This window comes from Physeter macrocephalus, chromosome 4 (genome assembly GCF_002837175.3).
Source record: "Physeter macrocephalus isolate SW-GA chromosome 4, ASM283717v5, whole genome shotgun sequence".
NCBI classification, from domain to species: Eukaryota; Metazoa; Chordata; class Mammalia; order Artiodactyla; family Physeteridae; genus Physeter; species Physeter macrocephalus.
Window position 1 is genome coordinate 23,461,604 of NC_041217.1, and position 13,264 is coordinate 23,474,867.

Sequence of the window (13,264 nt, forward strand, 5' to 3'; positions counted from 1 at the left end):
TTTCTTATAACTTGAAAAAGTTTTACAAAGCAAGATGCCTTTTTATTATATGACAAACAGGGAAAGAGTATTAAAAAGCAATGTCTTAGCATGGTATAAAGGCCCTTTATGTACTAATTTAATAGCATCATCAGTCCTGGAGCGGGGGAAGAGGGGCAGTACTCACGTCACACAGGTGGTGTGCACTCCCTTGGCTCTTACACACAGCCTCTTTCCACCTAGAATGCTTTTCCATTCTATGATTGGAAACCCCTAGTTCACTTCCCCTTCAAGGCACAGCTCAAAGAGCATCTCCTCAGGAACGGCTCCCACCGTTTCCCAAACAGCACAGACAGAAAAGCCCAGGCAGCATGAAAAGAGTGCGTACTATCTTATTTAATGGTCCCAACAACCTTATGAACTCATATTGTCTGCCTGTTATGCCCCAACACCTACATATAAATGAATTCAGTACCACTGAACTTCTTCGCTTTTTATTCAAAACTTTATTCAGGTCCCTATTCTCAAGGAGCCTATAATATTCACTGTGGAGATAAGACTCATATATAAAGTAAACAACAAACAATAAAAGAGTGTGTGGTTAAGTTACAGGAGTTCAGAAATGAAAACCATTGATATACCTGGAAAACAGTCTACAGAAAAGGACAAGACAGAAAGGACGAGAAGGGCAGGACAGAGAGGTAAATGCTACAGAGAAGCACAGAGGGAGAAACCGAGTATGGCGTACAGACAGTCATAAGGGAGGAAAGAGATACATGGGGTGGGCTCTTAAGTGTCAGGCCAAAGAATTAAACTGGATGCGAGGAGAGCTGGCCACCCGTACTGTGAGCAGGGAAGTGACATGAGCTACTGGACTCTTCTTACTCAAGATGGTACATTTGAGCAAACTGTCTTCCCCCACCCCAAGATTCTACTGGAATTCCAGAAAAATAACAAAAATGTGCATAAATAAACCCACTACAAAGTAGAAAACTGAGTTGAGTGGTCTTTAGTAGACCAAATTTATCATCAAATTTCTGGAAGACAAAAAAGAGTAGGGCAGAGTTCTATGTCTAGAATCCTTTCCCGGTTCCTATGTACTAGTGCATCCAACTACCTAGTAGTCAACATCTCTACTTGAATGTCCAATGAGCATTTCGGCTTAACATCTTCAAAATTCATCTGATGTCTCCCCACAAAACCTGCCACTCACAGTCTCAGTTAATGGTAATTCCATCCTTCCCAAAGCTTACATTAAAAACCACAACTCCTCCCCCTCTCTCACACCCCACATACAATCCACCAGGAAATGTAAGGATCTGCCTTCTCACCGCTTCCACTGCCTGGGGAAAGCCATCATTATTTCCTGCCTAGTTTACCGCCATAGCCTCTTAACTAGTTTTCTTGCTAGGCTGCTATCACAACCCTGTACCTGCTTTCATTTGTGTTTCTCTATAGTCTGGTCTCAACAAAGCAGGCAAACTAATTCTGTTAAAATGTTAAGCCAGATCATTCCTATCAAAATCATCCAATGGGCCCTCATTTCTCTCAGAATAAAAGCTAAATTCTTTATAATTGCCTGCAATGTCCTACATGACACGACTCCTCCATTACTCTCCTTTTCTGCTCCTGTTCTCTCCGCTCCAGCCTCCACGCCTCCTCGTTCCTCCCTGTCCCCGAGCACAATCCTGCCTTCAGGCTCTGCACAGACTGCTCCCTCTGCTGTAATGCACTTACCCAGACATCCACTCGGCTAACTCCGTCCTTTCATCTCCATAAGATCTACTCTGACCAACCTATTTAAAGCTGTAACCATTTCCCCTTGGCCCTCTGCAACATATACTCCCTTCACTTGGCTCTATTTTTTTTCCCATAGCACTTACCATCTTCTGCTACACTGTGTCACGTTCACTCTATTCTCTGATTAGGCTGAGGCTCTCTGTCCGCCACCCACCACCCTGATATACTGTAAGCACTCAGAACAAAGCACTTAGCCTGGAACATAGCTGAAGAGTGGAGGCATCCAGGGTCCCGAACACAGACTCAGAATGGCTGAAGCAGACGCGAGAAGAATCTGGGAAAGACCTAACTTGAGATCAGCAGGTAGAAAGAATGGGAATGGGCAGTACAACCATAGTCAAGCTGATTCAAAAACACACAGTCTGAAGAAAATGCACCAGTCATCCCTCTGTTCCCCAACCTCAGCTCAATGGATGGAATGGCATTTATCAAAGAAGACTGTCCTCTAAACAAAGCGAAAAGCTGCCTCAGACGAGCTAGGGTGTCTGGTAGAACTAGAGGGAGCTCAGCTTTGTGGGGCTGAGGCCTGTCTGCTAACCACTCTTGTACCCCAAAGGAGAGCCTGTCAGTCTGTCCGCTTGGCCACTTGCACAGACCCCGCCTTGGCAGCCCTCGGTCAGGGAAGAATGCTGTCCATAGACACCCAAACCTCATAATGGAAGAGGAAACCCAAGCCAAGTACTGACGTCATTCAGACTAATTCTTTTTTTAGAAATAAAGAGACCACTAAAGATGACCAGATATTTGGGTAAAACCAATAAGGCAAACAATACTACTCTATAGGAAGGAGATAATTCAAACAAAGATGAGAAACAAGAGGGACTTAAGATACAATCATGAATTTAGAACAGGCTGTTTTGAAAAAGGAATAATCGCTCCCCCCGCCTCCATCCCGCAAAAGGCTCTTGGACAATAAAATTAAATTATAGGAGATCAACTACTATGCTGTCCAATTAGGTGGCCATGAGCCGTATGTGGCTCTCAAGCACTCATACTGTGGGCAGCCTGAACAGAAACGTGCTGCAAGTGTAAGAAATACATACTGAACTTGGAAGACTCAGTCTGACAAACAGAATGTAAAATATCTTAATTTCTATACTTATTTCTTTTTGAAATGATAATATTTCCGTTATAATGGGTTAAATATTTTATTTAACAACATATTTTATGTTATTAAAATTAATTTCACCTGTTTCTTTTTACTTTTGCTAGTATGGCTACTAGAAAAATTTTAATTAAATATGTAGCTTATATTTCTACTAGGTAACACTGGTCTAGAACGTATGGTTAAAAATATCATCAAGAATACAGAACACAGAAACAGAGGCAGAAAATGAGAAAAGATAAGCATCATAAGGAAATAACCCAGGAGGCCCAGCATTTGATCAGTAGGAGCTCCCCAAAAAGAGAACAGAAGAAACAGAGGGAAGGAAATGGCTAAAGAAATAAAATTAAAAAAAAAAAAAAAATCTAGGAGTTGTGGATAAGTCTTCAAATGGAAACAGTCCATTAAGTACTAAGCTTAATAAATGGGGGGGGACCCCAAAACCAAAAACATATCACATCTTTGTGAAAACTCAGACTACCATGGTTAATAAGGTTTAAAAGGATTCTAGGAAGGGGGAGAAAACATCACCTACTAACATAAAGACAAAGATTTAATGACAGTAATAGAAAGACTGCAAATGTATAAACCATGAAAATAAAAAATAAAAAAAAACAAAAAAATAAAATTAAAAAAATGATGTGTCTATCAAAATTAGGTGGTAGAATGGAAGAAAGGGGATAGGGAGATGTGCAGAACTACTGCATTCCTCTTACAGAGTGAAGAGTTAAGAGATACTAAGGTTAGAAGAACTAAAAATAATAACTACTCATAACTGGCAGGGGAAGTGAAGAATTCTTCATTTTTTCATAGTGTAGAGTCAATAGGTACTATCTGTAATGTGACTAATCAAGAAACAGAAATATAAACACATTATATATTACTATAGAAGAACTCATCAAAAGTACTGAAAGTAGAAATGGTTAAAAGTAATTAAGTCTCATGATTAATATGAGGGGAAGGGCTTCCCTGGTGGCGCAGTGGTTGAGAGTCCGCCTGCCGATGCAGGGGACATGGGTTCGTGCCCCGGTCCGGGAAGATCCCACATGCCGCGGAGGGGCTAGGCCCATGAGCCATGGCCGCTGAGCCTGTGCGTCCGGAAATCTGGCAGTAATAAAGTAGGAATAAGTGAAAGGGATCTAGCCTAAAGACAGAAAAACTAGGAAGTCAGAAAACTATAGCAGTATACAAGAGAATAAATACTGGAGAAAGCTATTAGTAGTGAGAATGTCAGGACAGTAAATCCAACAGGCTTTTAGAGAAAGAAATAACAAAATGTACTTGAATAGATATTGTGAATGAAGATAATTACAGACTTTCTAAGCTGAAATTTTGGGAGAAATATTAGAAAGAAGGAATGTACATTAAAAATGAAATCATAAGGGTTTAAACTGAGGCATCAGTAGGATACCCAAATGGATGAGCTCTAAAACAGGAATTCTCATTGAGGATCCACTGTTGGAATTAAGGGGGTCTGTGATCCTCTGGACCATGTAAGGGCACACATGCATGCACATGTGCAAAATCACATGCACGTATCTGAAGGGTTAGGTTGGGTGGGGTGGGGGGACTGGATGGAAGAGGGCAGTAGCTCACTACTTCTACCAAATTCTCAAAAGGACCCATGACACTACTCCATTTATCTGGAAATATGGGTCTGGCTCTCCATTGGATAATCAGGAGCTGTAGATTTTGAAGCCATCAGCACAGAAGTTAAAAGAAAACTATAAGATCCAACCAAATCATCAACTTTTCAAAGGTTATACTGTGTGCAGAAATAAAAAAGAGATAGCTAAGTGTAAAGCCTTATATAAGAAAAGGAAGAGGTACAGAAAAGGAGAAGAGTTAGCAAAAAAGATACTCTAAAGCATCAAAAGGAAGAGAGAGAAGTGGAATATGTAGACCAAGAGAAGACATTTAAACTAGAATAAGTCAATGATGGAAGCAGCACATCCAGTAGATTTGTGAACACAAAGCAGATTTCATGAGATTAAAATGGAAGTGGGGTGGGACTTCCCTGGTGGCACAGTGGTTAAGAATCCCCCTACCAATGCAGGGGACACGGATTCGAGCCCTGGTCTGGGAAGATCCCACATGCTGTGAAGCAACTAAGCCCATGTGCCACAACTACTGAGCCTGCGCTCTAGAGCCTGCGAGCCACAACTGCTGAGCCCACATGCCACAACTACTGAAACCCACGCACCTAGAGCCCGTGCTCCGCAACAAGAGAAGCCACCACAACGAGAAGCCTGCACACCGCAACGAAGACGAGCCCCCAATCGACACAACTAGAGAAAGCCCACACGCAGCAACGAAGACCTAATGCAGCCAAAACACCCCCACAAAACAACAACAACAACAAAAGAACATAAAAAAAGGAAATGGGGTGAAGAGTAAAGAAAAGGAATGGAGATGAAATTAATAATGAGAGAGAAGGAAATTGGCTGGTGTCAAGTGGAAGAAGAAAGATGAGTCTGTGCATGACTACGGACAGAAAATAATTTAAAATTCATACCAATTTTTCAGAAATTCGGATTCCACTCTTCAGAATGACTGAGTTAAAGTCTTCAAGTAAACAAATAAGTAATATAAACATCTTCAATTTTCAAACCCTTAAGTATCTACTTACATACAAAGAGAAAAACCTCAAGTCCAGATGAATGCTTTGAAATGAGAAAGAACATACATGAGGGAATGGCGTTCTCATAACAATTACTAAAAATTCACTCAATACTCGTTTTCAACTAAAACTGCATGCTGCAAGTTCTTGACAACCCTCTGTGAAGCAGATGAACCCTCTGTGAAGGCAGCAATACCAGCAGAAGACTTCTGTTTGTATTCTGCGCTGTCCTGGACTCCAGCAACTGTGTCGGGGATTACTTGCTTGCCTACTCTGTATTACCAGAGATGGTCTATTATGTTCAGGATTTTCTCCTGGTTCTTCCTAGTTTTCTACAAATGTGTTATTCTCAATAAAACTATGATCATTTTTTATTAATTACTTTTCCGTTTGGTGTGTGAGAGACAGCATACAATTTCTAACTTTTGGAATTATTCTAGCATGTTTAAAACTTTCAATATGGAACTGAAATAAATGTATATTCCTTAAACTTCCCTTATTTCTACAGAAACTTAATTTTATTTATATCTGTTATAGCATCACTCTAAAGAGCAGAAAAAGAGTTTCACCAAATTTGGAGGCTAGTTCCAGAGTGATCTAACTAAATATATAGACTGTGGCAAAAACGAAATTCACTTTAAGAGATCCTGGAGGGTGTTCCTCAAGAGCTAAGTAGTTACACAGCAAAGCAACAACACAGAACCATAGCAAGAGATTCCTTTGACCGTCTGTCAGGGAAACATAAGACAACATAAAGAATATGAAGAACATTTCAAATATGAGGTCCAAATCAAAAGTGACAAGAAAAATTGCTGGCTTGCCATGGAGCAAATGCCCCTCAATTGGAAAATTCCATCTATAAGATGGTTATCAATTCCCCAGAACAAAACAGGGGTGCCCTACTAGTAACAAAAAGCAGTATCAACATCTCTAAAAAATTTAAATTTGTTTAAAATGGGGCGTACCTGGTTTGACTAGCTCAATTTTAGTTACTGAATGTCACTGAATTTTACAAAACTATTTTGTTATAAAGTAGCCTCTAATTTAGAGACTCTGGGTTAATTCAGAAAAAACTACCCCTAAATGAGGCTGTATTATAATTTCAAATGTATTTCTAAACTGCATTGAGATAATGAAGACGTTATTGATTTCATTCAATCACAGTTTAATCATAAACAGAATGATTCTGCATTCCATTACTATTCCTGTTCAATATTCAATGCCTTATACAAACAGCCAACACTATTTCAACTTTCCAGTCATGTGACAGGCATAATGATCACAGATTAATTTATAACTGCTATAAAAATAAGACTGCTTGAAGTGTAAAGACATTTTATATGCTGTTAAGAGTATTTAAAATATTTTAAATTCATGAGTATGATTTTTACCAAAAAAAAGCATATATGAAATTTTATAACATCTTTTGTCCAGCCTATTAAGAATCTGCTTGATTATTAACAGTGATTCTAAAACTTAATATAACAATAAAAGTTCAGACTTCCAAATGGCTGATGAGACACAATCTACTTTCAATATAAGATGTTCACAGATTGATCTTCTGTAGTAGAAAGAAAAGTGCAAATAACTTGTGAATTTACCTTCTTTGAATTTCCAATTCTTCTTGTGATGGGCCATTCTGAACTTGGGCAGGTAGCTGTGAATTTTGTCTAGGCAATGTCGGCCCTAAAAAAGGGAGGGAAACATTATAGATGAACATTATCTTTATATTGCACCGGATAAAGTAGATAAAATCATGAGAATAACATAAAACCATCACATATTTACAAATGTATCTTCTTTTTGTTTAGCAAAATAAAATATAAGCTTCATATAACACACAGCAAATGAAAGACTGCAACATAATACTGTCATTATCTCCAGAAGGCTTACTTGAAACAAATGGAAAACATCAACAATAAAGGAAAAATAAACATTTATATATGAAGAGCTTGAGTAAAACAAGTGTTCAATGAGCATCTGAATAGGCACCTAAGCTTGACGTTTCTAAGACAATGAGACATTCTCTTTGGGGTACTTATTCATGAAGTGGAGAGGGAGAACTTAAATGAAAAATCAGAATTCAAAAACTCACCTAAATAGAACACTGGAAATGAAAAACAGGAGAGAGAGAACATGAGAACCTTATTACTAGACTGACGCATGCTAATGCATTTATCATATTTGCCCACTTTAAGTTGCCATTCTTATTTAATGGCCTGGCATTTCCAGCACTGGTGAAAACAAACATTTGCTAAACTTCCATATATAATTAACCTACTTCTCTGAATTTTTAATGTAACACAGGTAATCATAATAACTTTTCATTTGGGGTAAAAACAAAACAAAACAAAAAAAACCTGTGTTCAAACCAACATGGTTCTGTCATGAGAAACTAATGACCATTCATTCCCACATCATATAAAATGCAGACCCATTTTTAGCATCTCACAAAGAAGGCCACTAAATAATGGGACATTTTAATGTCACTGGATATAAAAATTATGTGTCATAAAATGAGATAAATAAAATACTGGACCTAATATACAATGCCTATGGTTACAACAGAACAATCTTGAAATCTAATCCAGTAAACAAGAGAATAAAGAAACAGTAGTTATCTTCCACTCTTGGAGAGAAATATATGAGTAATGATATGCTGCACATATTTGTGAATTCTAGTGTGCCAGCAAAGGCCCCTAGCAGACAGTTTGAAAGTGTTCTGTAGACCACTAGTATAAAAAACAGTTAATAAATAAATGCTTCTATGTGCTATAGCGAACTCTTGTAATCTATGAGTTAAAAGCACAAGTATTTTATACTAGTGGAGAAGATTTCACAACGAGAAGGATAAGGTTCATTAGAATATAATACAGTACTTTTATATCCCAAGTGTAGAAAAACAAATAATTTGATCTGAACTTACCTACTAATTTTTCTCCTCATCTCTTTACACGTTTTTAGATTAATCATTTAATTTGTCCTCTAAAGACAAATTAGATGACACCTGCAGTGATATTTCATTAGATTTCCTAAAAGAGTCTGCTATTTTAAGAGCCACATAGAGGAAATATAAAAATATATTAATCCCATGTAATCAGCAACAGCAAAAAAAATAAAATAAAATAAAATAAAGCTTTTAAAATTAAAAATGCACTTAAATGTTTGCATAAATGAAAATATGTAATGTGTCTAGGAGACAGACTGGAATTCTTTCGGATATTAACATAATGATATAAAAATAGACTGTCATGTTAAGCCATACCCTAATGTTTAGTACTTTACTCGTCTCTTCTGGCAGAGGAGGGGGACATACAAGGTGGGAGGGTAAGTGTGAGAAAATATAAACTATTTGGGGGAGTATTTTCCAAAGTTATATTTATCCAAAAATATTAAATGTGAGCATTCAGCATGGGCAACTCACAAGACCACCATGGTTTAACTAGTTTTAAAAACAATGTTTGTGTATGTAAGTTAAAACTTCATGCTACTCAAATAATTAAGCAGTGAATGTCAGTAGGTAGATGTTTGGCATCAATCTCAAAGAATTCGATTCTACTCATTCACATCTACATCAGGCACTGTAGCTCAACAATAATAATAGATTAAATTCACCAATTAAAAATCTCTTGATGTAAGTTTTAACTCACATACATAAATTCAAGAGAAAGATGTCAAAATTTCAATCAATCCTGATTTTATTTAAAGGTTTTTAAAAAAAATTAAACTGTCCAAAGTTTGATACAACTCACAAAAAAAATCTGAATGTGAGAAAGGTTTCTTTTAGCAATTTATAAAAACTATTTTGGATTTTTTTTTAATTTAAAAGTTTACTCAGCAAGCTTGTTTTAAAAATGTGGGCAATATTTTCTGGCTGATATTATTAATTATAAAAATATTTTACTACAAGGAAGATCCTTTTAAAATGGGAGGAATCCAAGAACAACTGAACAACTCTTAAAATTCTTTTCTACATGGTTCTTGGTGATAGTGGGTTATTTGTCTTCCCAAACACCTTCTTTAACTGGGGGACAGAAGAGAGGACGCCTTCCCCCCGGCATTTTCTCACATCCATATTTAACCTGGTTATTTCATTTGTTTCTTCTTCATCAATATTGTCAACTAACAATAACAAGCACATTGAAATTCATGTGCATTTAAGAAATAATATAAATATACTGTGAGCATTAAATAAAAGAGTCTTAGGTAAATTAGGAAACTCAGGTACTCAATTATATTCTTCATTCTTGTCAAACATTCTACTGGGTTATACAATTGTTAAATTATACCAAAGGCACCACACACAACATGAAGCAGCAATTAAGATTAGGCAAGGCTGTCAGCTGCCACTGTATTTTCTGGAATATAACTATCAGTTACTTCACATAGGTCATATGCCTACATGAGTATTTGTGTTCTCACAGAATGCAAAAAAGGTACTTTCCTAACCAGTGGGTAAGTAACAATATTTTATGAGCATCACAGGGTGGTTAACGGATCTTTTGGGGGAAAAAAGGAGAAGGGACAAGTGAACCTGCTTTGTTCCTACTATTGTATCATAAAGAACAGTAGCTACGTGAGCGTTAGTTTTCTCTGTTCTATTACCACAGTCAAAGACAATGGTTGGTCTTAATTTGTCCTGGCTAGAATTCATATAGCAAAGTATGTCAATCACATGTTTCTAATAAAGAAAATGTGTCCATGTCACTGATATGGTATCTTATAAATGGTGGAAATCAGAATAGAATGTCTCTCTAAACCAGGAATGAATGGCATTTCAGTCTTGACTTCAATACTGAGTTTTGGCTAAAGCATATTTCACTTATTGTCACATTTTAATTTTCACAGACCTAGTTTCACACTTAGCCACAGACTATTTAAAACACAGGACTAAAAGACAAATAGGTGTTATTATACACAATACAATCAAGTTTAAACTTAGCAATTTGGTAATTATATTGTTTGTACACAGTTAAATCAATTAAACATACTACTGGGGGAAACTGCTTTTTAACACACTATTTTACAACTTAAAAAATTCACCTTTATGAAGGCCAAATCAATCTCTTCTCTGCAGTTGGGTAAACTCTATTATTCTGCATGTGAACTACACATATTAAGTAGCGAAGTATAGAACATCAAGCAGGTTTTCAAAAAGAGCTAAAAAGAGTCCTAATAACACAAACACAAACAATCACTCATGGCTAGTTCAAAAGACCGCCTGGAAGAACCCCCAGGAGGAGGCAGAAAAATCAGAACTAAAAGTTACTAATTAATCACTTAATCTGTAATGATTAATTAAGGAACCTGAGAAGGAGTGGAGAGTTTATAAGGAGCCGCACAACAGGCTCACTGCTGTAACTGTCACCTGGAGAGATCGTAAAATAAAACCTCAGGTGATTAAGAAATGCATAAGAATTTTCATTTTTGGAAATTTATAACACATGCTTCTTTGCCTAAACCAGCAAGTATATCAATCTTAAAGCAATTCTCTTTATAGGTCAAGAAACAATGTTAGTAATACTGAAGGATCATATCAAAAACTGATTCACATGGATAAAGTACATATACACAGCTGAATTGCTTATATAAAATTTTAGTAGTATATATCATTTTATCTCTCATAAAATAATCTGGCCAGCCAAGGTATACAGTAGTCAAAAAGGTATATACGAGTTAAAAAAAAAAAAAAAAAAAAAGGCTCTAAGATTTAAGTCACTTTTTGAACTTGGGTTTTCAAATCAGAAAGTTTTAGGATCAAATGAGAATAAAGAATTCAGACGTGTGTGTTGTGTATATGTGTACATATATAGATACATCCTAGTGTAAGGAGAAGGATATGCATATACCTGATTAACTGTAATGTGGAATGGTTAAGTGACATAACCGGTTTGTCCATGCAAACAACACATATATGTGCACACGTGTGTATATGAGCGTGAGAGTGAAAGAAAACACTCTATAAGCCTAAATTCACTCCTAAGCCACAGATATCTAACCTACTGAATAAAGGAGGCTGTCAATCAGAAATCAACCTACTAATAAGAGCTCACATCTGCCTTACAACATGTACACCTGAAAATTCAAGTTAAGCAAAAGCTCCCTTCCAATAAATCACATTTATATTCCCCAAATCATATTAAGATGAATATAACTTTTCCCCTTAAATTCTAATTTAAAAAACTGCTCTCAAACAAAATAGTTAAAAACAAAAACGAACAAACAAACAAAAACCCCTCTCATTCGTGTTGGAAGAAGTGAACAAGAATTAGTTCTGAGATCCTAATTCTAACTAAATCCTTACTAAGAAGCCAACTCAAAAGCTGACCAAATCACCTACAATGAACCACAACAAATATCACAACATAAAACAGTAGCTTGCTGTGTATCCCAAATACCACAAACCAGACCATGGCCTAAGGAAACAAAAGTTATGGAAATGCGCAAGGAGTATGTACCACAGCTTGAAAAAGTAATGTAAACATAATGTTGCTTACCACAGAAAATACATCGCAAATTAGTGCTGTCCTGGGTAGCAGTAACTTTGCTCTGGGCTGCAACAGACACCTTGGTGTTAGAAGCTTCAAAGGACAACGGGGCCATCTGAAGAACTTCACATAAACTAAAAGGTGCTTTGAAAGGTTCAAAAGTATTACACATACGTCCTAGCTAGATCCTCATTCTGGAAACTCTGTAATTTAATAAAAACGTATCCTCTTTAACATAAACTTGTTAAAAATTTTTATGTGTAATCTTATTTGTGGAAAAAACCCTATAATAAGCCACAGACCAAATGATGCACTTATAGCTTAATTATTCCCTGAGTTATACAATCAGAGAATGCAATCGATTTGCATTTTACAATTATCTTAAAAAGCAAGTGGACCTGGGACACAGGAAGTCAGATGTATGGCCATTAGTTAATTCCATGATAGCTACCCTCTTTTAGTATTGCTCATTTAAAAGAATTTGCAGCTGAAAAAAATTTAAGGGAGATGCTTAAGATTAGCTTAACATGAGATGAACTCATCTCTACTAGTTGAAGACCAAAGCCACTTTACACAGCCTCCAGCAATTAAAGTGTTACATATTCATTGATGTCAAATAAGAATATCTTCATTTTTCATCTTTGAAAAACAGCAAAACTATTCATTGTTTTATTAAGCCACATTTTATTTTCCTCTTTTCTTCAATATGTATATATGCATACAAATTTGACAAAATCTTGTTAAAAAATGCGTGGCCACCTCAAAAAGCCATTTAATATTTAGGTTGCCTATACTAAAATTTACCTTAAGTATTAATGAGGTAAATTCTCTTTAAGTGAAAAAATTCAATGAGAAGGAGATGATAATTTATGAAAAGGGGAAAGCCTTTTACAAAAGCAAGGTGACACTCAAAACTGGGGTGGGAAAAACAAAAATTAAATTTCTTTTAGTTTTACATTAGTGACATTCAAAACTTTACATCAATACTTTTCTATAAATAAAATACTACAGAAATTCTTTTCAGCATAGGAAAGATTTTCTCTTTCTATTAGTATTAATCAAGAAACAATAAACAAGTTAAAAATATACTGACTTAAGAAAGACTACATAAAGGCAAACGAGAGTAATTTAGATTTCCCTTAAAACTATATTCTTTAAATAATACAATTTATGCTAACTACAAGTTTGCATAGAATCAGAACCAAACCAATTTATATTTAAAGAACGCACACCTGAAAATGGTAATAAATCTTAAATAAGAATTTTTTAGTT

At 36.1% G+C, this 13,264-nt stretch overlaps 1 protein-coding gene across 7 annotated transcripts in view; it reads right to left on the reverse strand.

The window, feature by feature from the left end:
- ENAH (ENAH actin regulator) overlaps positions 1–13,264 on the reverse strand; it is a 157,968-nt gene that overhangs the window by 33,728 nt on the left and 110,976 nt on the right. For 4 of the 7 annotated variants that reach the window (XM_028488374.2, XM_024130632.3, XM_024130637.3 and 1 more), the window contains one exon: positions 7,106–7,190. In XM_028488374.2, coding sequence (XP_028344175.1) covers positions 7,106–7,190 — 85 coding nt within the window. Of the gene's footprint in view, positions 1–7,105; positions 7,191–12,001; positions 12,059–13,264 lie in introns of all 7 variants that reach the window. The other 3 variants (XM_024130635.3, XM_024130631.3, XM_024130633.3) reach the window with 1 other exon arrangement.